General features: G+C 42.5%; 1 protein-coding gene and 1 long non-coding RNA gene across 3 annotated transcripts in view; one reads left to right on the top strand and one right to left on the bottom strand.

Moving 5' to 3' along the window:
* Positions 1-23445, top strand: part of LOC109245868 (uncharacterized) — an 80114-nt gene that overhangs the window by 14337 nt on the left and 42332 nt on the right. For both annotated transcript variants that reach the window (XR_002071128.2, XR_002071127.2), the window contains exon 2: positions 10981-11082. This is a non-coding gene — a long non-coding RNA (uncharacterized LOC109245868). The remainder of the gene's footprint in view (positions 1-10980; positions 11083-23445) is intronic.
* LOC109245865 (myosin-8) overlaps positions 1-23445 on the bottom strand; it is a 28907-nt gene that overhangs the window by 4000 nt on the left and 1462 nt on the right. Inside the window, exons 2-33 of the mRNA XM_019413429.2 lie at positions 23157-23396; positions 21800-21943; positions 21558-21714; positions 18808-18835; positions 18598-18706; positions 18422-18514; positions 18226-18289; positions 17474-17572; positions 17279-17382; positions 16928-17066; positions 15639-15757; positions 15399-15548; positions 15112-15282; positions 13916-14225; positions 13738-13805; positions 11810-11897; positions 11609-11726; positions 11106-11229; positions 10874-11010; positions 8958-9213; positions 6830-7072; positions 6560-6736; positions 6334-6479; positions 6160-6250; positions 5682-6071; positions 4887-5013; positions 4193-4311; positions 3869-4065; positions 2591-2774; positions 2341-2506; positions 2119-2243; positions 500-808 (exon numbers count right to left, since the gene is read on the bottom strand). Of these exons, the coding sequence (XP_019268974.1) occupies positions 500-808; positions 2119-2243; positions 2341-2506; positions 2591-2774; positions 3869-4065; positions 4193-4311; positions 4887-5013; positions 5682-6071; positions 6160-6250; positions 6334-6479; positions 6560-6736; positions 6830-7072; positions 8958-9213; positions 10874-11010; positions 11106-11229; positions 11609-11726; positions 11810-11897; positions 13738-13805; positions 13916-14225; positions 15112-15282; positions 15399-15548; positions 15639-15757; positions 16928-17066; positions 17279-17382; positions 17474-17572; positions 18226-18289; positions 18422-18514; positions 18598-18706; positions 18808-18835; positions 21558-21714; positions 21800-21943; positions 23157-23366 (4962 nt within the window). The 5' untranslated portion in view covers positions 23367-23396. The remainder of the gene's footprint in view (positions 1-499; positions 809-2118; positions 2244-2340; positions 2507-2590; positions 2775-3868; positions 4066-4192; positions 4312-4886; positions 5014-5681; positions 6072-6159; positions 6251-6333; positions 6480-6559; positions 6737-6829; positions 7073-8957; positions 9214-10873; positions 11011-11105; positions 11230-11608; positions 11727-11809; positions 11898-13737; positions 13806-13915; positions 14226-15111; positions 15283-15398; positions 15549-15638; positions 15758-16927; positions 17067-17278; positions 17383-17473; positions 17573-18225; positions 18290-18421; positions 18515-18597; positions 18707-18807; positions 18836-21557; positions 21715-21799; positions 21944-23156; positions 23397-23445) is intronic.

Raw genomic sequence — 23445 nt, 5'->3', positions numbered from 1 at the left:
CCATTGACTGGTTATTTTTTCATGTGCGAGTAACTAATGTCTATCATTTACAGAGCATTTTCCATATGTTCTACCCAGTACTTGACATCTGTTATCTCATTTGATTCTCAGAGGAACTCTATGAGATATGAGTATTTTCATTCTTATATTGTAGAAGAAGCAGCAGACGTTCTGAGAGGTTAAATAATTTGCCTAAAGTCAGGCAGCCAGTAAGTAACAAAAAGCTTCAACCTCAGGCTTATTGGTACCAAAGTCTTGCATTTTCTCTCATATCAAAGCTTATCTCTGGGCTTCTGTTTGTTCTTTTACATAATGTTCCTGTAAAAATATATTCTCTGTATATGTACATATAATATTTAATTTATATTTGGTTTTACCAGCATACTGTGAGCTACATAAATTGTTAAAAGAAAAAACTGGATTGTTTAGCACAAAGATGTTTTGCCGAATGGAAGACAGATAACTTCCCTGACTTAGCTGTTAATGTGGACCCATTTACCTTCAGGATGGCCTGGGTGTTCCTGTAGTTCCTCAGGGCCTCTGCAGCCTGGCGGTTGGCGTGGTTCAGCTGGATTTCCATTTCATTGAGGTCTCCCTCCATCTTCTTCTTGACTCTCAGAGCATCGTTCCTGCTCCTGATCTCAGCATCCAAGGTGCTCTGCATCGACTCCACAACTCTGATGTGGTTTCTCTTTAGTTGATCGATCTCCTCATCCTTTTCAGTGATTTTCCTGTCGACTTCAGACTTGACTTGGTTCAACTCCAACTGAATGCGTAGGATCTTTCCCTCTTCGTGTTCAAGAGATGCCTTAACAAAACAGTGATCAATTAATAATGGAAAGTAACTTGAATATTTGGAGTATATTTCCTTGTGAGCCAAACTCTTATTAATGTCAGTTGTCTGAGTTTACAAAGTATAATACAGCAGTTCCAGGAGCCTGCTAAGTACATCATTTTTTTTTTTGTTTATTCAGCCATAGATTATATAGGGTAGCTCTGTAATAAAGGTGCTTTGTAAAGTGTAAAGTGGTATATAAATAATATTCATAGGAGTAATAACAAAACCTATATGATTAAACTCATGGAATAAACATAAACTCTCCATGTGTTATCTTATTCAGAGAGAGAGAGAGCATGTGGGGGAGAGGGGCTGAGGGAAAGAGAGAGAATCTTAAGCAGGCTCCATGCTCAGCATGGAGCTTGACATAGGATTCGATCACATGACTCTGGGATCATGACCTGAGCCGAAATCCAGACTCTGATGCTCAGCTGACAGAGCCACCCAGGCGCCTCTCAGTCATAAACATTAAACATTAAAATGTTTATGTGTGCTATATGAATTCTTGTTGTAGAAATTCTCAGTTTTAAAACATATGTTTTTCTGATTGCAAAGTACATGTTCACTGCAGAAAATGGGGCAATATATAAAACAAAGAAAAACCTCCTATTGTGCCCCCCACCCAGACATAACCATCTTATTGTGGTACATTTTTTCTAGTCTTTTTTCCTACTTCTATATATTTCTGCATGATGACATTATAGTGTATATTCAGATGTGTGTTGCTTTAAAAATTGTCTACCATAAATATTTCCCCATGTTAATTATGTTTAGGGTTGCATAGAATCACATCATATGGATGTTCCTTGGTTGCTTCATCTTTGTTCTTGGATTGCACATTTTTGTGTTTTTAAGATAATTTTCTTGAGATAGAGTTTCAGATATAGAATTGATGGGTCATAGTATTACATTAAAAAAAATTTTTTTTAACGTTTATTCATTTTTGAGAGACAGAGAGAGACAGAGCATGAACGGGGAAGGGGCAGAGAGAGAGGGAGACACAGAATCTGAAGCAGGCTCCAGGCTCTGAACTGTCAGCACAGAGCCTGACACGGGGCTTGAACTCACAAACCGCAAGGTCATGACCTAAGCCAAAGTCGGACGCTCAACCAGCTGAGCCACCTAGGCGCCCCCATAGTATTACATTTTTAAGCTTTTGCTAACTATTGCCAAATTGTCCTTCATAAAGATTGTGTGCATAATAATGGATCCACTGCCTGCTTTGGGTGTATTCACCCATGTCTTTGATTCCCCCCCCCCCCAAACATCATAATATGTACCTCTGCTTCCTCTAAGGCAGCCTGAATATCGCATTTCTCTTGTTCCACTTGCTTCTTTATCTTCTCCAGTTCATGGATTTGCTTCCCTCCCTCAGCAATCTGCTCCGTGAGGTCAGAAATCTCCTCTGTGGGTGAATAGACCAGGGAGAGGTGGTCAGACTGGTGTGGCATGGAAGGGTCTTACCACGGCTGTCGGAAGTACAGAAGTTCAAGAGCACTCACGCTGCAAGTTCTTGTTCTCTCGCCTCAGGGTTTCCAGGTGATCCAGGGATTCCTCGTAGGCATTCTTGACCTTGAACAGCTCAGTGCCGAGAGAGCGGGACTCCTTCTGGGAGGCCTCAAGTTCAGCTTGAGTCTCCTCATACTTCTGTTTCCACTCTGCCAGGACCTGAAAAGCAGCAAATTGTCAGCCTCTGCAAGGAGACAGGGAGGCCAAGTAAAACTCTGATGAAGTTTCAGCAGGCTGGGCCACCTTGTCGAAGTTCCTCTGCTTCTTGTCCAGGGCCGCGCAGGCCGCGTTTGTTCTCTCCACGTCGAGCATGAGGTCTTCCACTTCGTTCTGGAGCCGCTGCTTCGTCTTCTCCAGGGAGGCACATTTGGCGTTCACCGCTTCTACGTGCTCCTCGGCGTCCTGCAGACGTTGGGCCAGCTTCTTCCTGAAAAGTTAGCCAAGCAATTAAGGAGAGTGGTCAAGAACAGGAGCAGGCGATCACCTCCTTGGTCCCCTTCTCAGTCCTGCTTCTGTAATGGTGCGTTACGTATGGTCATCCGAACTGTGGCAGCCAGAACTGCTTTCTAGATTGTTGCTGTATGAAAAGGTCCAAAATGGTGAACAACAGAATTCAGTTCTTAGAGGCTGCTGTTAGCACTCTATTATATGGGTCTTACTGTGTAAGTGATTCAGGACTTTAAGGACTTCTGATTGAGTATGGTTGCAGAAAATGATTATCCAGGACAATTTTGTTGATTGATTTATATATCTCATCTCTTTCCAAAAAGGATTTCAGGCTAACTAGGTGTTTTACCGGGCAGAAATGTACTGAGCGTATTCATTTGCTTTCTCAGCCTTTCCGTTTCATTTTATGTACTTTATCCCCAGAGAAAGATAGCTAGTTTCTTCTAATACATATTTGGAATTCTCACCAGAGAAAGAAATTGGTGGATAAATCAGAATAATTCATGCTGTTTAAGCAAAGGCAGGTTTAATTTTTCCTTCTGAATTGCCTACATTCTTGCTTCATTCCCTATAGTGTTGCCAGCTCTACATACTTAAGGTACAGAAAAGCCTTTAGCCCTGAAGTCCAAGAAGATCTATTTGAAGGTCCCCTTTGGTCTGTACACAGACTAAAGCTTTATTTTATTTAGACTAACTGTGGACATTATGTACAATTTGGTGGCCTCCAGCTATGTCTTCTTATTACAATACTTAAGAAGGTGGGCTCTGGAATCAGAATATCTGGTTCTAATCCTAGCTGTACCATTTATTGTGTGCTCTTGGGTTAGTTGGTTCACCTCTTGTAGCCTCAGTTTCCTTGTCTGTAAAATAGGGATAAAACATGATGTTGCCATGGATACTAAATGAGCTGACATATGTATAGTACTTGACACATAGTGTGCAGTCAGTAAATTTCACATCTGCTGTTACCCTCATGTTATCATCATCAACATCATCATAGTGTTGCTGGGAGTTGTTGAGTTGTGCAGCTAGGAAACCACGTCGTTTTCTTCCCCCAGCGTTCACAGCACATACTTGGCCTCCTCCAGCTCCTCTGTGCGCTGGATGGCGTCCGTCTCGTATTTGGTCCTCCACTGGGCCACCTCGCTGTTGGCCTTGGACAGCGCCCTCTGCAGCTCGGCCTTGCCCTCCTGCTCCTCCTCGTACTGTTCCCGCAGCAGGTCACAGTCGTGGCGGGAGGACTGCAGGGCGTGGGCCAGCGCGTTCTTGGCCTGTGGAAGTACCATTTCAGTGACTTAAAATCGTTTATTCAGTGCTACATAGTTCACATACCCAGAGGAGAACCTAACTTGACGTGTTTAGATTTGCTTAGCCGAGAAGACCTTTGGTAAAACTCACTTTTGTTTCTTCCTCCAGCTGATGTTTCAGCTCCTCAATCTGTTGTGTAGATGCTTGTTTGTTCCTTGAAAGCTGAGAGACCAAAGCCTCTTTCTCATCTAATTGTCGGGAATATTCACCTAAGAACAAGAGAAGTAGATGAATTTGTTAATGGCATAAAAATAAGCTCAAGCTTTCTTATGTATCTGTATATATTTATATATGTGTATCAAGTATATACTTTATCTGCTTCTAACTATGAGTATAGCACTGGTTAGAACTGGAGTTAAGCAGCAGAAATGCCACAGGAGTGTAACAAACTACTCTGCTCATTCTTCCTTTGTATTCTTTCTGACCTGCTCAGCAGATTCCAACAGTTCGTTTATTTCCCTCTAAAATGGGAGAGAGTAATGCTGTTTATTCAGAACCCCTGGAATCACTTAAAAAATTTTTTTTTAATGTTTATTTATTTTGAGAGAGAGAGAGTGCTAGCAGGGGAGGGCCAGAGAGAGAGAGAGGGAGAGAAAGAATCCCAAGAAAGCTCTACACTGCCAGCGTAGAGCCTGACACGGCGCTGGAACTCATGAACCAGGAGATCATGACCTGAGTCGAAATCAAGTGTCGGACGCTTAACTGACTGAGCCACCCAGGCGCCCCACCTCTGGGATCACTTTTATTTAGTACGTAGTTTCAGGGCTCAGGAAAAGTCCCCCACCTGCTTCTGTCTGCAGACGCGCTCTCTGAGCCGTCAGGTCATTGATCAGCCGCTGCTGCTCCTCTTCCTTGGTCTTAAGTTCACTCACCTGGTCTTCTAGAGTGCGGCACATCTTTTCCAGGTTCCCCTGTAGGACATGTGTCAGTGAAAGGTGAGACATTGAATGCAGTAAAAAAAAAAAAAAAAAAAAAAAAAAAAGATTCTTCAAACAAAGGTTTTTTTAATGTTTATTATTTTGAGAGAGAGAGAGAGAGAGACAGAGCGTGGACAGGGGAAGGCCATAGATAGAGGGAGACACAGACTCCAAAGCAGGATCCAGGCTCTGAGCTGTCAGCACAGGGCCTGACGTAGGTCTTGAACTCATGAACTGTGAGATCTTGACCTGAGCCAAAGTCAAATATTTAACCGACTGAGCCACCCAGGTGCTCCTAAAACTTGATTCTTAAAATATTTTTAGAGTGAATAAATTCAAGTCAAGTGTGAGTAGGAAGTTATGGCACCAACTTTATGGGACAGGCTAGGATTCAAATATGATGAGTGTGGAAATGTCCTTGAAGTGGTCATCGTTGGAGCCTGTTCATTTATCCCACTGATACTGATGCTTGCTTAACGTGGATTTTGCAATAGTCTTAAGGGGTCATAACTAAGTACTGACAAAAATGAAGTAGAAGGGAATATATTAGAATATTAGGAAATACTAGTGTTGTAAGCTGCCAGCAAACAATGTTTAATGACAGAACAATGAGTGTTGTTACAGGTTATTAATTACCATCATTTGTAGATGGTATTTGGTACCTTGGCCTTGGAGATGGTCTCCATGTTACTGGCCAGGTCGTCAATCTCCATCTTCAACTCGCTCTTCTCCTTCTCCAGCTTCTGCTTGACCCTCTGTAGGTTGTCTATCTGCTCCCCCAGCTCGGCCACGCTGTCCGCGTGCTTCTTCCTCAGGGTGGCCGCCGTGGCTTCGTGCTGCAGGGTGGCCTCCTCCAGGTCCCTGCGCATCTTCTGGAACTCCGCCTCCCGCTTCTTGTTCATCTCGATCTGGGCGGAAGTGGCCCCGCCGGCTTCTTCCAGCCGCTCGCTGATCTCCTCCAGTTCCCGGGAGAGGTCTGAGCGCTGCTTCTCTGCTTTGGCCCGGGAGGCCCTCTCTGCCTCGATTTCCTCCTCCAGCTCCTCGATGCGGGCCTGGGGTGACACACACACATTAACATAAACTCATCTCAATCTCAGGGGTTTTGGGGGTACAGAAACAAATGGAGGCTAGATGATTCACCTGCAGCTCTTTGATTTTCTTTTGTAGTTGAATTTCTACTGCCTGCTCATCTTCAATTTTACTTAGCAAATTACTGATTTCAAATTCTTTCCTTCAGACAAAAGAATGAGACATATTAGTACTCCTAGGAATTGAAAGATGATACCACACAGGATGTTTTTCTGGAGTTCCTACTTTTTGAGTCTCTCATCAAGTTGCTGTTTCTCATTTTCTACATCCATTGTGGATTCTTGGGCTAATTTTAGGTCTCCCTCCAGTTTCCTCTTTGCTCTTTCTAGATCCATGCGGAGTTTCTTTTCTTGCTCTAATGACCCTTCAAGCTAATGAGAAAGGAAAGTATGTTAAACATTGAAAGTGTATTTAAAAATATCCTTCACATGGATATCAGAACCACACTTACGTCATCTACTTGCTGCTCGAGCTTGGTTTTAGCTTTGCTCAGCGTGTTGACCTTGTCTTCTTCTGCCTGTAGGTCATCCAGGGTCTGCTGGTGGGCCTCCTGGAGGGCCTTCCTCTCCTTGGTCAGCTTAGCGATGGTTTCGTCCAGGCCTGCCATCTCTTCCGTGAGGTTTTTCACCTTGAAAAATTAAAGAAGAAATGGTATCTGCTCTAAAGCAGGTTTACTAGGCTGGCAGAACCTCGATATGGTAGAACAGAGTGTGATTCGTACCTTGTTCTCTGTGGCATGCTTCTCCTTTTCAACCTTGGCCAGGGTCAGCTCAAGGTCATCGATGTCTTTCTTGAGCTCTGAACACTCGTCCTCCAGTTTCCTCTTCTTGGCCGTCAGCTCGGCGTTGATCTCCTCCTCATCCTCAGCTCTCTCAGTCACCTCCTTGATCTTGGCCTCCAGCTGGATTTTGTTCTTAATGAGTTGCTCACACCTTTCCTCTGCATCAGCCAAGGCATCAGCTTCCTGTAGAGGGATTCATTAAGATATTTAGAGAACTTGTTACTGATTTTGAACTTGTTCTTTGCACAAAGTAGTAGTGTTTGTTGAATTCTGGTGACTCTTTCAGTATGAATGTAAATTAAACTTAATTGAACATTATTACATGGCTTAGAGAGATGCAGCTAATTAAAAGTGAGACTATAGATTCAGAAGCAAATTAACCTGAAAAATGATTGTATTGAAGCATTGACTACACAGTAGTGTCTAGAAGAGTGATAGGCCAATGGAAGCCTGAGCTCTTGTCTCAGTATTGCCTCCGTATGGATGAACTCAGGCAAATTGCTTTAGTTCTATTGTTCTCACTTTTCTCATAGGGAGTTGAGGGAGTGGGAATAAATGACCACTAGGAACACTTTAGCTATAATATTCAAAGATTGTGACTTAGATTGGTTAAATTTGGTTTTGATTATTCTCTGCTCACCTCAAACAGCTAGTTGCTGGACTGGATTTAGAAAGGAAAAGAAAAAGAACTTAAACAGTTTTATGCCTATGAATACCTTTCCATGCACCATTTGTCACACACTCCCAACCTTCCTGATAGTCCCTAACAGTGCTGTAATTGTCCACAATTTTCATTTCCATTGTACGGAACACCTATTAGTCTCAATGTGAATTTTAGAATATACAAGAACATGCAATTTTGAGGCACTATATAGCTCCACACATTTTTTTATGAGTGACTAAGGGTCTCAAAAATCAGCTCAGCCTTATTAGATTACTCTAGCCCGGGGAATTTCTTTAACTTCTCACTCAGTGCTGGTTTTGTTCATATCTTACGTTTTTTAGTTTAAACACCTAAGTGGATGATAATGGGGACTTCCCAGTGTTCCTTTCCTGTTATTTTTAATAGTGATGCACTCGATAAATATTTATTCACTGATGATAATAACTGTGAAGAGAGGTTAAGATGGAGAGGCTTTTGATCTTGTGCTTTTGGGAAAAGGTAACCTTCATGTAAGCGAAGTTATCAGAAAGAAAAGCTGAAAATAGCTTGACGATTTTAGGTTTCTTCATGACATTGGTGGGCTTTAGGTCCAAGGAAATGGGAAGTTACATTTGGTCAGAGCCCAGAACTGTCCCCCACCCTGATTACAACTCTTTCCTGAGATAATAAACAGAAGTCTAAAGACTCGGGGTCTCTATCGAAGGAAGAATCGCAGAGGGTACTTGGCTCTACTTTAGACTACGGTTACTCAGTTCAGGTAACTGCAAACAGGTTTATTGAACTAAATCTCAGTAGGGATGGAGAGAAATAAGAGTAATGATTTTTCTTTCATTTCAATACAATATCCTACACTGCGTTCGGAAAATAGGATGATCCTTGTGAGGCTGGGATGAAGCCTGCAGGGCAAGTGGGTAAAATATTGACTGAGTTTTCGCTTTAAACTGCTTCCTTTGTGGCTGTTAAAATTGTGATGTTATTGAATACGTGCTTTAGTCTTCCCTTTTCCATTTGTAATTTGGAAGTCATTGTGCTGTGTCTTCCTCACAGGACTATTGAAAGGTAAGCGAAATGCTAAAAACAGTAACTTGAGATTTTCTGTTTCAAGATGAGGTTATTTGTGGGGCGCCTGGGTGGCTCAGTAGGTTAAGCGTCTGACTTCAGCTCAGGTCATGATCTCATGGCTCGTGGGCTCTGTGCTGACAGCTCAGATTCTGGGGCCTGCTTCAGATTCTCTGTCTCCCTTTCTCTGTCCCTCGCCTTCTCACACTCCGTCTCTGTCTCTCTCTCTCAAAAATAAATAAAAACATTAAAAAAAAAAAGATGAAGCTATTTGTAAATCCAAAATATCTATGCCTTCCAGAAACGCTTCCATAACGTGGTGTATCCCAAATACACAGTACTCACGGATTGAACCTGAAGCTGCAGGTCATTTTTCTCTTTCAAGAGAGTGACCATCTTTTCCTCCAGTTCCTTCCTCTTCGCCTCTGACTTGGCGAGTTCGTCTTTGGTTTTCTGAAACTCCTCCTTCATGGTGGCCATCTCCTTCTCGGTCTCCGCGCTCTTGAGAAGGGGCTTGATCTTGAAGAAGAGTTTCATCCAGGGCCAGTGCTTGACGTTCATGAAGGCGCGGACATTGTACTGGATGCAGAAGAGGGCTTCTCTGAAATGACGTGAAAATATCAGTGTAGATTGATCCGTCAGAGGCAGCGTCACTGTTGTTATTTTGTATTTTCCACACAAATACCCCTTGTAATGATCCCGTATGTAGAGATGATTTATACGCAGGCTTTGTATACACACACACACTCCTGCTGGTTCCCCGTCTAACCACTTTGCTAATGTATACTGCTCATACCAAATAATCCTGTGTTCTTTTTAAAAGCAATTTTTTAATGTTTATTTTTGAGAGCATGAGAGACAGAGTGTGAGCAGGGGAGGAGCAGAGAGAGAGGGAGACACAGAATCCGAAGCAGGCTGCAGGCTCTGAGCTGTCTGCACAGAGCCCGACGTGGGGCTCGAACTCACAAACTGTGAGATCATGACTTGAGGGAAGTTGGACGCTTAACCAACTGAGCCACCCAGGCACCCCTAATTCTGTGTTTTTAAGACCTGACCACGCTAGCAAAGGAGCTGACCTTAAAGTGGGAATACTTTGCAGGTATGAGCAACACATACCAATTTAAGATCATTTGGATATACAGTCTTAGTGATTTGGGAGTGGGCGTGGCAGTTGTAAGCTGAGTGTGCCGCTTGGCTGCTGGCACACAGATGTGAGCTGTAAGATGGCATAGGGTGCTTTCTGTGTTTCCCCGCTGTGTGAACTTCTGATGTAGCCTGTCTTTCTTGAAGCCTTTCCTCTTATTTTGATTACCACTGAATTATCCACTCATCAACTTTTGTTAGCTTCTTCAGACAATGTACTGATGTTTCTCAAATTCTTTTAAATGCCTCTCATTCTTAGTTGTTTAAATTGTTAATTTCTGCAGGGGATTTAGTATGCATTGAGCACTCAAATTTGTTTTATTTAAATAAAATTTTAAATAGTAATAAAAGACACCCCTTCTGCAGACTGTAGCAATAGACAAAACAAGGTTTGACTACCTTGTAGCAATGTGTAGGCCTCTTTATTATTAAAATGTAAATTCTGTTTCTGTATAGGTGCAAATTACAAGAACCATGACTCTGAGAAGGCAAATACCATGCAGAAGCCATAATGTAGACACATGGGAAAGGCTTGGGAACACTTACAGTGCAAATCCAAATAAGCACAGATGAGCAAAATGAACGCAAATTGTGTGTGTGTGGGGGGTGGTAGGGAGCACAGTAGTGCTGGGTAGAGCAAGCTGGACGAGGTTTATTGGAGAAAGAAGTGCATGTTCTGAATTGGTAAGTAGGGAAATTAGGATGAGGGGAAAAGGCTGGGGCAAACATGAAAACAGACAAGTGAATTGTCTAGCCTGGCTGGAAAAGGCTGTGTGGCTGGGGATGACGGATGCAGTGGGGAATAGAGACAGCCTTGATGGCCACGCAGGGAAACTTGGATTTGACGTGAAATGGGAGCCACAGACTGAGATACGGCCTGATGAAAATGGTGCTTATTGCCGAGTATTCTGGCAGGTCTATGTGAGGTGGATGGAAAAGGAGAAATTGGAAGGAGTCCCAAATGTGAGGGGTTAAGCAAAGGCTGATGTGTTGTAGGAGTGAGTTCTGAACTGTGTGAGAAGCACGTATCAGCCACAAAATGAAAGTTAATGAAGAAAGAACACTGAGTAATAGTCCCCAAGGGATCTTACAGTTCTGATAATCTGCACAACTTTTACCTCCTTTGCAACATCTTCTGATATTCTACCCTCATTAGGAATCCCCTGCAGACAGCTTGAGTTCTTGTTATAATCTGGGCCAACTTTTCGTCTCTCATTTCTTCCAGAAGACCCAGAAGGCCAGCTTTGAAGAACACCTGGAGGAAAAGTGAATCCCATGTCATCCCTATAGTACAGAAGATGCAGAAATGGTGAAGGGAATGGGTCAGGTATGCATAGATAACAGCTATACCTTGGTATGCCCAAATTTATATTGGGTGTGATCAATATCAATAGAGGCGAGAAGTTTCTCAGAAGCCTTCTTGCTGTCGATGAACTGTCCTTCTGGAATAGCACTTGCGTTTAAAACTTTGTATCTGTTCAGTGAAACAAAGAAAAGAATTATTAGGGAGGTGTGATTATATGTGGAAACTGAGACACCAAAAAGAAGCATTAACAAAAATCAGATAAAAAGTAAAAGTAGAAAATCCACATGTCGTTTTAAGTTCCAACAGTAAAACAATGTGATTTTTCTTTTGCCTAATGCATGCCTCCTTCCTGTTTGTAAGAAATACCACCCCTTTGAACTGTTCTCCTGCCCTGCTACCACGGGACTATATTATTTGACTTCTTAATTTTACAGTATTCACTGAGTAGGGTACATGAGACACAGGATACATGAGACACAGAGGACAACAGTTAAGGTGACAGAATGGTCTGCAGCATGCAGTGAAATACAAACAAAGAGAGACAGGCCTTTGTTTAAAATCCCCATATAAGATTCTGCTGGGGAATCCCTTCCTGCAGATGCGGATGCCTTCCAGCACTCCGTTACACCTCAGCTGGTGCAGGACAAGTTCATGCTCCATGGCCCCTACAAATAGAAGAGTACTTAGTTTTGGGTAGTCCATTTTCAAACTTGTGCCTGTTTGATTATTTCATGCTCTTATATCTTACCAGGAGTTTTGGTTTCATTGGGAATGATACACCGTACAAAATGAGGGTGTGTGCTCCTCAGATTGGTCATCAGTTTATTTAAATTTTCCTAGAAAACCAGACAGAAGGAAGTTCTTGATGAGGAAGTTTTATTTCAGAGTGCTTTTTTTGGTAATTATTTGGACTAAACCTAGACACTCTCTTAACTGTTAGGTATTAGCCTATGAGGCTTCGATTGCTCTGTATTTTAAACGTCTCAAGAGCTCTAGCCTGCCAAATAACCACCAGGTCAAAGTGCTGGGAAGAATGCAGCTCTGTAAAGGTATTCATTTATAACATCTAGGGTCTGCCTTATAAACAAGCTGCAAATCCAGTAGCCTTGATGCATAGGAATTGTTCTCAACTGGGAATCAGAAGACAAAAGACTGTGGTCTCGTTCTGCCAGCTAATGAGCTGCTTGACTTCTGTAAAATCCCTTTCGACTCTCTGGGCATTAATCTGAAGAGTTGAGATTACCTCTAAGGCCTCTTCCGTCTGTCTCAGTGCTGGTAATTTTCACAGTAGTAGTTTACAGTGGTAACCTAGGTTAGCCATTCCTTCCTCAAGTTTATTATTCCCTGGGACCTGTGACTTCTTGTTTTGTATTGTTTTGTCGTTTTTTTGAAGAGTCTAAAATCCTGAGACTATATAACCTTGTTTAGGTGGATTTCGGGTGCATAGGAAGAATGATCCACAGTCTGAAGCATCTGGAAGGACTTATTCCAGAAGTTGAATAACTGTTTATGACCGATGATGATGTTTTACTCAACTATAGGAAACTCAGATGTAAATATTTCTTAGGTATACTCTGAGAAGGCAAAGTGGCTTTTTTTTTTTTCTTTCATGTCTCATTTAACTATTCAGAAATAAAATAATTACTGTGAGCTTCTAATCTTGAAGATACATACAAGGATGAGTTGATGAAGCAAGAGCCTCCATGAGATAATGCAATTTGATAGAAAAAGGACAGGCTGGTTTTACTGTTTCAGTCATGGATTATATCCTCATTTTAGTTTTAAAAGGAATGAGACTTAGCCATACAGATTCTGACAAAGCAGCCATTAATCCAGACATTTCACACACGTCCCTTTGGAGGCGACAGTTTTTAAGCTACCTAACAAAATCACATTATTTGTAGTAAAATTGTTGTTATTTTAATCTCAAGATATATTTTCTAAGCTTAATCATCCATATATCACTAGGCTTGGCTTTAGATGATTTCCAGCCATTACAAAAAATTCAATCCACCTCAGAGGATGAAGATGTGTTTTGGTGGAGGGATGTCCTAAAGAGTGTATCTCTGGTTCCTTCTCAAACAGGAACTCGGGAGCATCTCAAAGGGCAACATTAGTAGAATAAAGATACGGCTTCCCTAGGGATAGCCTTGAAGTTCAGCTATGCTTCTTTAGAAATCAGCCTGATTATGTAATAAGTAAGCTTCTAAGGATGTTTTGGCATTCCTCAATACATCAGATGATCATAATGAGGGATAATGGGTAAAGCATCTGACCCTGTAAGAGTGGTTTTGCTTTGGTTCTACCATGATAAGAGAATATTAGAACATTCTATTCTGTTCTAATTTATTTCAAACCCTGTAATTATGATAATTCATAGAAACTTAATAGGATTTTGAGGAGCACCTGGGTGGCTCAGTCAGTTAAGGTCCGACTTCAGCTCAGGTCATGATTTCACAGTTGGTGAGTTCAAGCCCCACATTGAGCTCTGTGCTGACAGCTCAGAGTCTGGCGCCTGCTTTGGATTTGGATTCTGTGTCTCCCTCTCTCTCTGCCCCTCCTCCACTTGCTCTCCCTCTCTCTCTCTCTCTCTTTCTTTCTCTCTTTCTCTCAAAAAAAAAAAAAAAACCATTAAAAAAAAGAAAATAGGATTTTGGGATGGACTTTGTACTTTACCCTGAAGAGGGCTGACACAGTCTGGAAAGAGGAGCCCTTCTTCTTAGCACCTTTCTTTGTACCACTGTCTGAGGTAGAAAGAAAAACCCATCAATTAAAGTAGAATCCTAGAGGCTGGAATGTTGTATGGACATTCTGGGGGAATAGGTTTAATATAGACGGAAGGCACAGAAAGTACCTGCTTCAGCACTAGCATATGTGGAAAAGAGACTGGCCAGAGTCTTCATTGCGGACTTTTGGTACAGCCCAACCACGGTGTCATTCAGGGGGTCCTTGTTCTTGTCCAGCCAGCCGGCAATGTTGTAGTCCACGGTGCCGGCGTAGTGGATCAGCGAGAAGTGTGCCTCGGCCCTGCCCTTGACCACCTTGGGCTTTTGGAAGTTGGCGGACTTGCCCAGGTGCTGGTCATACAGCTTGTTCTTGAAGGAGGTGTCCGTGGCCTTGGGGAACATGCACTCCTCCTCCAGGATGGAGAAGATGCCCAGTGGCTGGATTCAGAAAGGTGGATATTAGTGTCAACCTGCCTTCTCTCAAAAGATACAGACATGGTGACTTTATTTGATTAAATTATTAGAACTGCCAATTAAAAAATATGTAAAATACAATAGGGTCATAGCTCACAAAGAAGTCCTTTTGTTATCACTAGAATGATGTTTCCACCATTCCTTGCCATATTCAATCCAAAGCAACATTTTCAGTTAAAAGAATAGCTGAATTCAGACTCCAAATGTCAGCAGAGCATGTCTGGGCAGTTTGTTAAAATCTTCTGTATCATCACACTTTTTGCCTATTGAGTGAATTAACCTGCTGTCATTGTTTTATTTTGCTACGAAAAGGACTTACTGACTTAGAGTGATGTTTCCTTTAGGTGCAGTAATTGAATAGTAAAAATAACCCAAACCTTATTTAAGACATTTTCTGTATTTAATCTCCTTAAAGATAGATTATGGAAAAGCATAAGTAATTGGACTTCTTGACTTGTGAACAGATTACCTTTCATACAGGCCTTAGCTGGGTTACATGTGTACTAATTTTTATCTAGAAAAAAGACTTATTTTTGCTGCTGACACCTGGGATCGTAGCAGGGATAGATTGAGGACTAATGAGGTACTTCTGGTAGCAGAGCACATCACCTCAGTTGAGTTCTCAGAGCTGCTTAAAAACCGGGTTGCGTTGCTGTTAGAACCAAACCGTTCAGGACACAACAAAACTAAACACTGATCCTTCTCATGTAAAAGTTGAAAAGAGGGAGTTCGTTCTAAAGAGGAATTCTGATATCCATCTATTTAGATCACAGTGATACTTTCTAGAATTGCTTCAGACACTTGGGAGGGTTGTCCTTCCAGTCAGCCTTTCTTAACAAGTCAAGCGAACCTTCTCGATGAGCTCAATGCAGGCAGCCAGGTCCATCCCAAAGTCGATGAACGTCCACTCGATGCCCTCCTTCTTGTACTCCTCCTGCTCCAGCACGAACATGTGGTGGTTGAAGAACTGTTGCAGCTTCTCGTTGGTGAAGTTGATGCACAGCTGCTCCAGGCTGTTGAACTAGGGCGTTGCAAACACCAAAGAGCTCAAGTGAGTTTGGGAAACCCAGGGGGAATTCGGCAGAGCAGACACGAAGCGGAGGGGCCTTAACAGGGCCGCTTACTCCAACGACTCACATCAAAGATCTCAAAGCCGGCGATGTCCAGGACCCCGATGAAGTACTGTCTGGGCTGCTTGGTGTCCAGTTGCTGGTTGATGCGGGTGACCATCCACAGGAACATCTTCTCGTAGACGGCCTTGGCCAGGGCGCCCACCGCGTTGTATACCTTCGTGGACAGAGTAACGATTGTTGCCGTTACTAAAGACGTGTTGAGAAGGCTGGGGATGTGTGTGATTCATTGAGGCCGTTCACTTACCTGCTGCACAGTCTGGCCTTTGGTGACGTACTCGTTGCCGACCTTGACCCTGGGGTAGCAGAGGGCTTTGAGCAGGTCAGCAGAGTTCAGACTCTGGAGGTAGGCTGCCTTGTCAGCAACTGCAGAGACACAATTCAAGAAATGTTGTTTAATAGCAGATATCCTCTTTAAGCTAATTTTCTATTTTCATCTAATTAATTTTCTTTACTCTTCATAAAAAAAAAAAAGCTTTAAGTAATTATGTAGAGGGTCAGATGAGGCTTTCTGTACCTGAGAGCATGTACTCGCTAATAAATAGTCGGCTATACTGGACTTTGGTGATTTATTGCAAGTAGCTTTTGAGAAATTCATCAACAGTGAACATATGTCCAGTGTTTATTGTGACACTTTATGTAAGGCAAAAGCCGTTGTCTCTGCCCTTAAGGCAGACACATCAGGTGTAGTTGGAAGGAGAAGATAAATCCATCTTAATATTTACCGTTAGAGAGGGATAAAAGTGTGACTGTTTGGATCCTCATTTCAGTTTTGCTCCTCCCAACTTAAATCTGCTCGTTCAGTTTCACTCTCTGAATATGAGAGTATTAAATTTCACCATGTGACCCCTACAGGGTCTCTTTCTAAAATTGTGTCAGTGACTATAATGTAAATGCCATATGTCAGGTGCAGAGTAACTGCTGAAAAGTTTAGGAGGAGGGAGAAAATATGTCAAGCTGAAGTGGTCAGGAAAGGCTTCAGGGGACAAATAACGTCAGCTTCCTTGGTAGGTCCTGTATGTTCCACACGTGGAATATATGATTTTTTTCTTTCTCAGTTTTTTTATTTTAATCTTACTGCCTAGACTGTGTATGGGTTTATATGCAGACAGCACACACATGCATACAGATGTCTAGGGACATCCTTCAGCCCCAGCCCCATGTTTGGGCAGATCCCGTATAGCCAGCCACCAGTTTACCCAGCTAGTGCTGAAATAGGCTGATAAGCCACCATTGCCAAGGCAGAGCAGAAGCACTGCGCCGTCTCATTCTCTCATGATCTGGCCCCAGGTTGTGCTCTCAGATATCTCTTGATAAGTGCCTATAAGGGTTCATTTTCACTTGTTTGGGCTGCTTAGAAATGATGGCGATACAGAGACATGAGGAAGGAATGGGGGCGAGGAAAGCATGCCGTGTGTGTAAATACATATGTGCCCGTCAGAAGTCCAGTTGTGATGAAGTTGTGAGTTTAGAATAGCCCCCCTCCCCCCCCACCATATTCTTTAATTCAGGCCCAGAAGGAGATTCATCTGGTACCTTCCGTGCCATCTGGCTCGGCCTGCTCCTCACGCTGCTTTTGCTTGAACTTCATGTTCCCATAATGCATCACGGCCCCTGTGAGCTTGTAGATGGAAACTTTCTCTTCAGGAGTAAAGCCCAGGATGTCAATGGCACTCTGGCAGGAGAAAGGACAGAGGTGAGGGCAGAAGAAACTAACTTATTTTGGAGAATTTATACTGTGTCCTAAGGTAACCACACCTATAGTGGGCTGTTCACACACATAATGCATTTTTTTACAGTGTGTGTGTGTGTGTGTGTGTGTGTGTGTGTGTGTGTGTGTGTATGTATGAATGAATGAGTATGAGTGTGAGTGTGTGAGTGACTTACATCTGTGGCCATCAGCTCCTCTTGGTCATCAATGCTGGGGACTGTGATCTCCCCTTGACTGACGAAGGCATAGTCATAAGGGTTGGTGGTGATCAGGAGCATTTCTGGGTACACAGAAGTCAGGGTATACATTTTACACTAGAAGTTGTTAATAAAAATACTAATGTTCATCTGTGAATTTAAGTTATTTCTTACCAATCAGATCTGGCTTCTTATTGGAAGTGATCTGATAAAAAATATGGTAGCTTCTTTCTGCCTTAAGCTGGAAAGTAACTCTAGACTTTTCTAGAAGATCTGGAAATAGAAGTAGATATTTAGAAAAAAAATCAATGCTGCTGAAATATTAAATGAACCTTGGTGTCTTTACTAAAATTGGGAACATTGTATTTGGCTCCATTGAGATTTCTACCTGATGGTCAATCCTTTTGGTGTTACATATGAGAATTCCAAATACATATGGCAACTGCCCAAGTTTCTCACCATTTAAGAGCAGACACTGAAGCATGTCTGCTCTAGTAAAAGTAAACTTTTAATATGGGAGACCCATGACTTCTGTATTATAATTGATCTGTAATATTCCCCTCCTTTCTCAGGGAGACTTTGTGGTGAGTGGCTCCTTAGAAACACCTACCAAAGCTCAGATCAAGAGCAAATCACAGAGAAGCGTTGTAAACCTATAGGTAACTCATAGGAACCTGTAAGTAGTCCTAGTGTTTGTCCTAGAAAAAATGTCAGAGTTGCTCTGTGGCAGGAATTTCAGAATGTGCTCCGGAACCATCAGTCTGCATCGAGGTAGATGGGGCATGCGGTGGATTATGTCTAAGTCTGGCCATTAGCTCATGGGCAACACTGGCAGCAGGCTCAGTGCACACCAGGTGTTGCTGAATATGCCTGCGAAGGAAGTCACCTGTCCCTCTGTTTTGATTTTCAGTGGTCCTATTACTCACATGTTTCAATATCTGCAGAAGCCAGCTTCCCTGTAGTACCAAAATGAATTCTAATGAATTTACCCTTGAAAAGAGAAAGATTACTTAGTATTAAAAAGTTGAAGGGCACAGAATGATGCAATCGAAATGATAATTCACACATGCTTTCTCGGGCACCTAAGGGCTGAGAAGAGCCTTCTGTGACCAAGAGACTCACAAAGCGAGAGGAGTTGTCGTTCCTCACGGTCTTGGCGTTGCCAAAGGCCTCCAGTAGGGGGTTGGCGCTGATGATTTGATCTTCCAGAGTCCCCTGCAAAGGCAAGCACGGTCCTCACCTCCGGGGCTCCAGACTTCCTGAGAGCCCTGACATCTTGAGTCTGACCCCAGACCCACCTGCATTTTGCCAGCTTCCTCCTTCTTCTTCTCCCCTGTGACCGCAATTGTTGCAAAGTACTGGATGACACGCTTGGTGTTCACGGTCTTCCCCGCCCCGGATTCGCCGCTGCCAACACAGTGACCAGAGATGAGAACAGAACTACTACAACTCACGTTGTCTATATCTAAGACAATCACCACAGACCAGAGGAGGAAAAAGTCACGTACGTGATCAGGATGGACTGGTTCTCACGATCTGTGAAAGAGAAATCAAGACCATCAGTTAAAAAATGAAAACAAGAACAAGAACATTCAATATAAAGATTATTGAATCCATTTAGATCAAACACAGCTTATTCTTTTTAACGTGTTGAAGATGTCACCTATGAATGTAGTTTTCTAGTTAGCCCTCAAATAGCTCTTGGCTCTTGGAGTAAAATTTGTGAAAATTTGTGAAAATAAGAGGCAAGCTATCATCTGTTTCCTTTTGTATTTTATTTTATTTATTTATTTTTTAATGTTTATTTTTGAGAGAGAGAGCACATGTACACGTGTGCATGAGCTGGGGAGGGGCAGAGAGAGACGGAGACACAAAATCCTAAGCCGGATTCATGATGTCAGTGCAGAGCCCAGTGCAGGGCTCGAACTCACAAACCGTGAGATGGTGACCTGAGCCGAAATCAAGAGTCGGACACTTAATCCACTGAGCCACCCAGTTTCCCTTTTTTTTTGTATTTTATTAATTTAAAAACCTTTGTGATTAGAAATTTCAGATACCAAGTAGAGACAATAATATAAAGAGCCCCCTGGGTTCCCATCATACAGCTTCGACAATTATTGTCACTTAGCCAATTTTATATCCTCTGTACTCCCATTCCATCCTCCCTGGATTGTTTTAAAGAAAATCCCAGGCATCATGTAATTTTATTGATAAATATTTTAGTACGGATTATAGAATTTTGAAGTCATAATGGATCTTAGAAATTACTTAGGCCAACTCTTTTATTTAACAGATAAAACAGCTGAGACCCAGAGAGGAATAAATGACTTTTCTAATAACAATTACATAGCTTGTTAAGCTCAAAGATATTCAGGTCTTCTGTCTTGCAGTGTATATATTTTTCTACTACCTAGCCTCCTCCCAACTCTTGATAGGACTCATTTGACTGCTGGTAACACTATCGGGAAGGGATCTGGAATTATAAATGTGTTCATTTAGTCTTATGTTCCCTTTAATTTTATGTACATTTCAAAATAATAAAAACAGAAATTGTCACTAGTTATATGCTGATATGTTGGATCTATACCAATTTTCTGATTTGTTAAATATCGAATTTTGTACTCATGGATTATAGATTTGAGTGAATTCTCAAAAAACCTATTAGGGAAACAGATACAAATCTGCCTGTTATTTAGATGTGGATGTAGACTTTAGGGATCTTCAGAGTTCTACTCAGAGATGTAGATACGGATTTTAGAACATACTCAAATTGATTTTTTTCCCAATAGCAGAAAAATTATAAAAGATCATATCACATCTCATGGGAGCACAGATAAGAAAACAAAGTTCGAGGCTGTCTTGCCAATGCTAAAATAACATTAACCAGGTCAAATGCCATGGTTTTGCATGGTTTTATATGCGAATCACGTTTGGGAGCCATGAGTAATCTTGGATTTGGAGCAGCTCCAAAGTTTGGGGAGTGGAGACCTTGGTGGGGGTGGGGGTGTACATAGCAGGGTCAGTGCAGCTGCTGAGTATTAAAACCTCCAAAATGAGCCAGCCTTTGGATCATTTCTGGAAGGTAGTTAACTTCTGTTGACAACCAAAGAACAGTTTCCTGGCATGAAGTCCTTGTAGAATTGCTGGCCAATTTGTCATGGAAGATTCCTATTTTATTCCTTTCTCCTCTCTTGTCTCCTTTAATAGACAGCTTAACAACAAGTGCAGCAAAAACAAACAAACAAATAAAAACCAAAAGAGAATAAAACCCTCTCAGTTTCCAAAATCCTTTGGAACAACAGGAAACTCAGGAATTTCGAATATTTCCAAAGGCAATACATTTGGTGTGTGAAGATAAAAGGTTTTAATGCTGTACTTGGGCCTATACTGTGTATCAAAGCTGTTTGTTTATGCTTTGATAAGACAGAAATAACACACTTTGATATGATTTCAAGAATATTGTCAGAGGAAGAGGTATTTTTATTTTCTTCCATTCTAATAGGAAATGCTTCAAAATCATCAGGAAGAAAGTGGTAGCTCTTTCTTTACACGTGTCCTACCCCCAAGGCTGGCAATATTAGCTGTGTCATTTAAAGATAAAGACAAGAATTTGCAAAGCTTTCCAGCTATAGCTGGTAACTACTTTTCTTGATTGCTGTGGATGTGTTTATTTTATTTATTTATTTATTTATTTATTTATTTATTTATTTTAACATTTATTTTTGAGAGAGAAAGAGACAGAATACGAGCAGGGGAGGGGCAGAGAGAGAGGGGGAGACACAGAACCGGAAGCAGGCTCCAGACTCTGAGCTGTCAGCACAGAGCCTGACATGGGGCTTGAACTCACAAACTGTGAGATCATGACCTGAGCCGAAATCAAGAGTCGGACACTTAACCAACTGAGCCACCCAGGCACCCCTGGATGTGCTTATTTTAAAATAATCAACTTGAACTTTTTTTTCAGGAATTAAAAAATATAGTGGACGACATCTTTGCAGAGGTCTGCTAATTGTTTTGGCTAGGCTTCCACTAATAGCTGAGTTAGTATGGGCAGGTCAGTGAATGAACTCAGCTAGCTTCTCTACTCTATGAAATGGGGGTGGCTGCTGGGAAGAGCGTATGACATTATACTCTGGAAGTTCCTTGAAAACAGTGAGGCCCGTGTGGCTGCAATGTGTGATAATCAAGTTCCAGTCAGAGTCTGTTTGCTCATTAAAGATTCCGTTTCCACATTTCTGCAAATGGCTGCATCACTCACCCGTCAGCATGAACTGATAGGCGTTGTCGGAGATGGAGAAGATGTGGGGCGGGGCCTCCTGGCGCTTCTTGCCTCGGTAGGCGGCCACCACCTCGGGGTTGTACACCGGCAGCCACTTGTAGGGGTTGACGGTGACGCAGAAGAGGCCCGAGTAGGTCTGAGAAAACCAGAAAATGCAGCATGTGGATCTTGTCTTTACTCAGAAAGGGGGACAGAATAAGGAGATACCAAAGGGCACTCACGTAGATCATCCAGGCTGCGTAACGCTCTTTGAGGTTGTACAGCACTCCAGGCTCGTGCAGGTGCGTCATCATGGCCATGTCCTCAATCTTGTCGTATTTCGGAGGGTTCATAGGGAAGACCTGGTCCTCCCTGACAGTTAGAGTCTGGCAAGGAAAGTGAGAGATGACTTGATATTGACAGCTTGATGTAGGATTGGTTTGTCTGTTTGGTTTGCTTGCAAAACTATAATTACAGATACTTTTCATTATATTATTCAGTATTCTTTAAATAAAGGCATGAAATTATATTTGTTTCAGAGTTTGACACAGTAAATCTGTCTCCTCTGATGAGCTAGGGTACCACCTTTTTTTAAAGATTTTTTTTCTTCCCACAATCACCCGTCCCACGTTTATTTATCAGTTCGTATCTTTTTTTTTTTGTTTTTTTAAAATTTTTTTTTAACGTTTATTTATTTTTGAGACAGAGAGAGACAGAGCATGAATGGGGGAGGGTCGGAGAGAGGGAGACACAGAATCTGAAACAGGCTCCAGGCTCTGAGCTGTTAGCACAGAGCCCGACGCGGGGCTTGAACTCACGGACCGCGAGATCATGACCTGAGCCGAAGTCGGCTGCTTAACCGACTGAGCCACCCAGGCGCCCCAGTTCGTATCTTTTTTAAAAAACTTTTTTTTAACGTTTATTTAGTTTTGAGAGAGAGAGAGAGAGAGAGAGAGAGAGAGAGAGGGAGGGTGGGGGGAGGGGCAGAGAGAGAGAGAGAGAGGGAGACACAGAATCTGAAGCAGGTTTCAGGCTCTGAGCTGTCAGCACATAGCCGGATGTGGGGCTCAAACTCACGAACCATGAGATCATGACCTGGGCCAAAGTCAGATGCCTAACCAACTGAGCCACCCAGGTGCTCCATCAATTTGTATCTTTTTACTCTTATTTTAAGAGGTTAAATTTTTAATTTTTCCTGGCCATTCATTACAAGAAACTTCAATCTGGGGGTGGGCGGAGTAATGGGGTTATTAATACATTATTTAGCTAAGTAAATAATAGTTTTCTGACAGGAGAAGCTAGCTTCTATTCCCCCCACCCAAGATCAAGTTTGGGGATTTAGATTGGGAAGTAGGGTTTGAGGGGATGCGGTGGCGGCTGATTCTAGTGTGTTGAAGTCCTGTGGGTGGATGGGAAGTGGAGGAAAGGAGATAGCTGCTGGGACCTTCCTCTGCAGTCCAAATCGGGTGTCGGGAACGTACTGGAAGGATGTTTGTGTTGGCCATAGGCTTAGAGATTCTAAGCCATTAGAGCTTCACTTTGAGGTGAGGAGACCCAGAAATACAACAGGGACTGTTCTCTCCCCGTGTTTATACTCACTGCTCCACCTTCAGTCTTGACCGTTACTTTCCCTCCTTCTTTGCTCTGGATGGTGCTCTTCACATAGGACTCCTTGGGCTCCGCGACAAAGACTGATGTTTTAGCATCGAAGGGCTTGTTCTGGGCCTCAATCCGCTCCTTTTCCGATTTTCGGAGGTAGGGAGCTGCTTCGCCAAAAACCGCCATCTCAGCATCTGAACTCGCGCTCATGGCTGCGGTTTACTTAGCAGAGGATTCTGCCTTGGGGAAGACGTGGGGGAGAGGGAGAAATAGAAACCAGAAGTTACAC

The sequence above is a fragment of the Panthera pardus genome, unplaced genomic scaffold (assembly GCF_024362965.1).
Source record: "Panthera pardus isolate Hobbes unplaced genomic scaffold, ASM2436296v1 HiC_scaffold_3, whole genome shotgun sequence".
NCBI lineage: Eukaryota > Metazoa > Chordata > Mammalia > Carnivora > Felidae > Panthera > Panthera pardus.
This window is presented reverse-complemented; position numbering and strand designations above follow the sequence as displayed.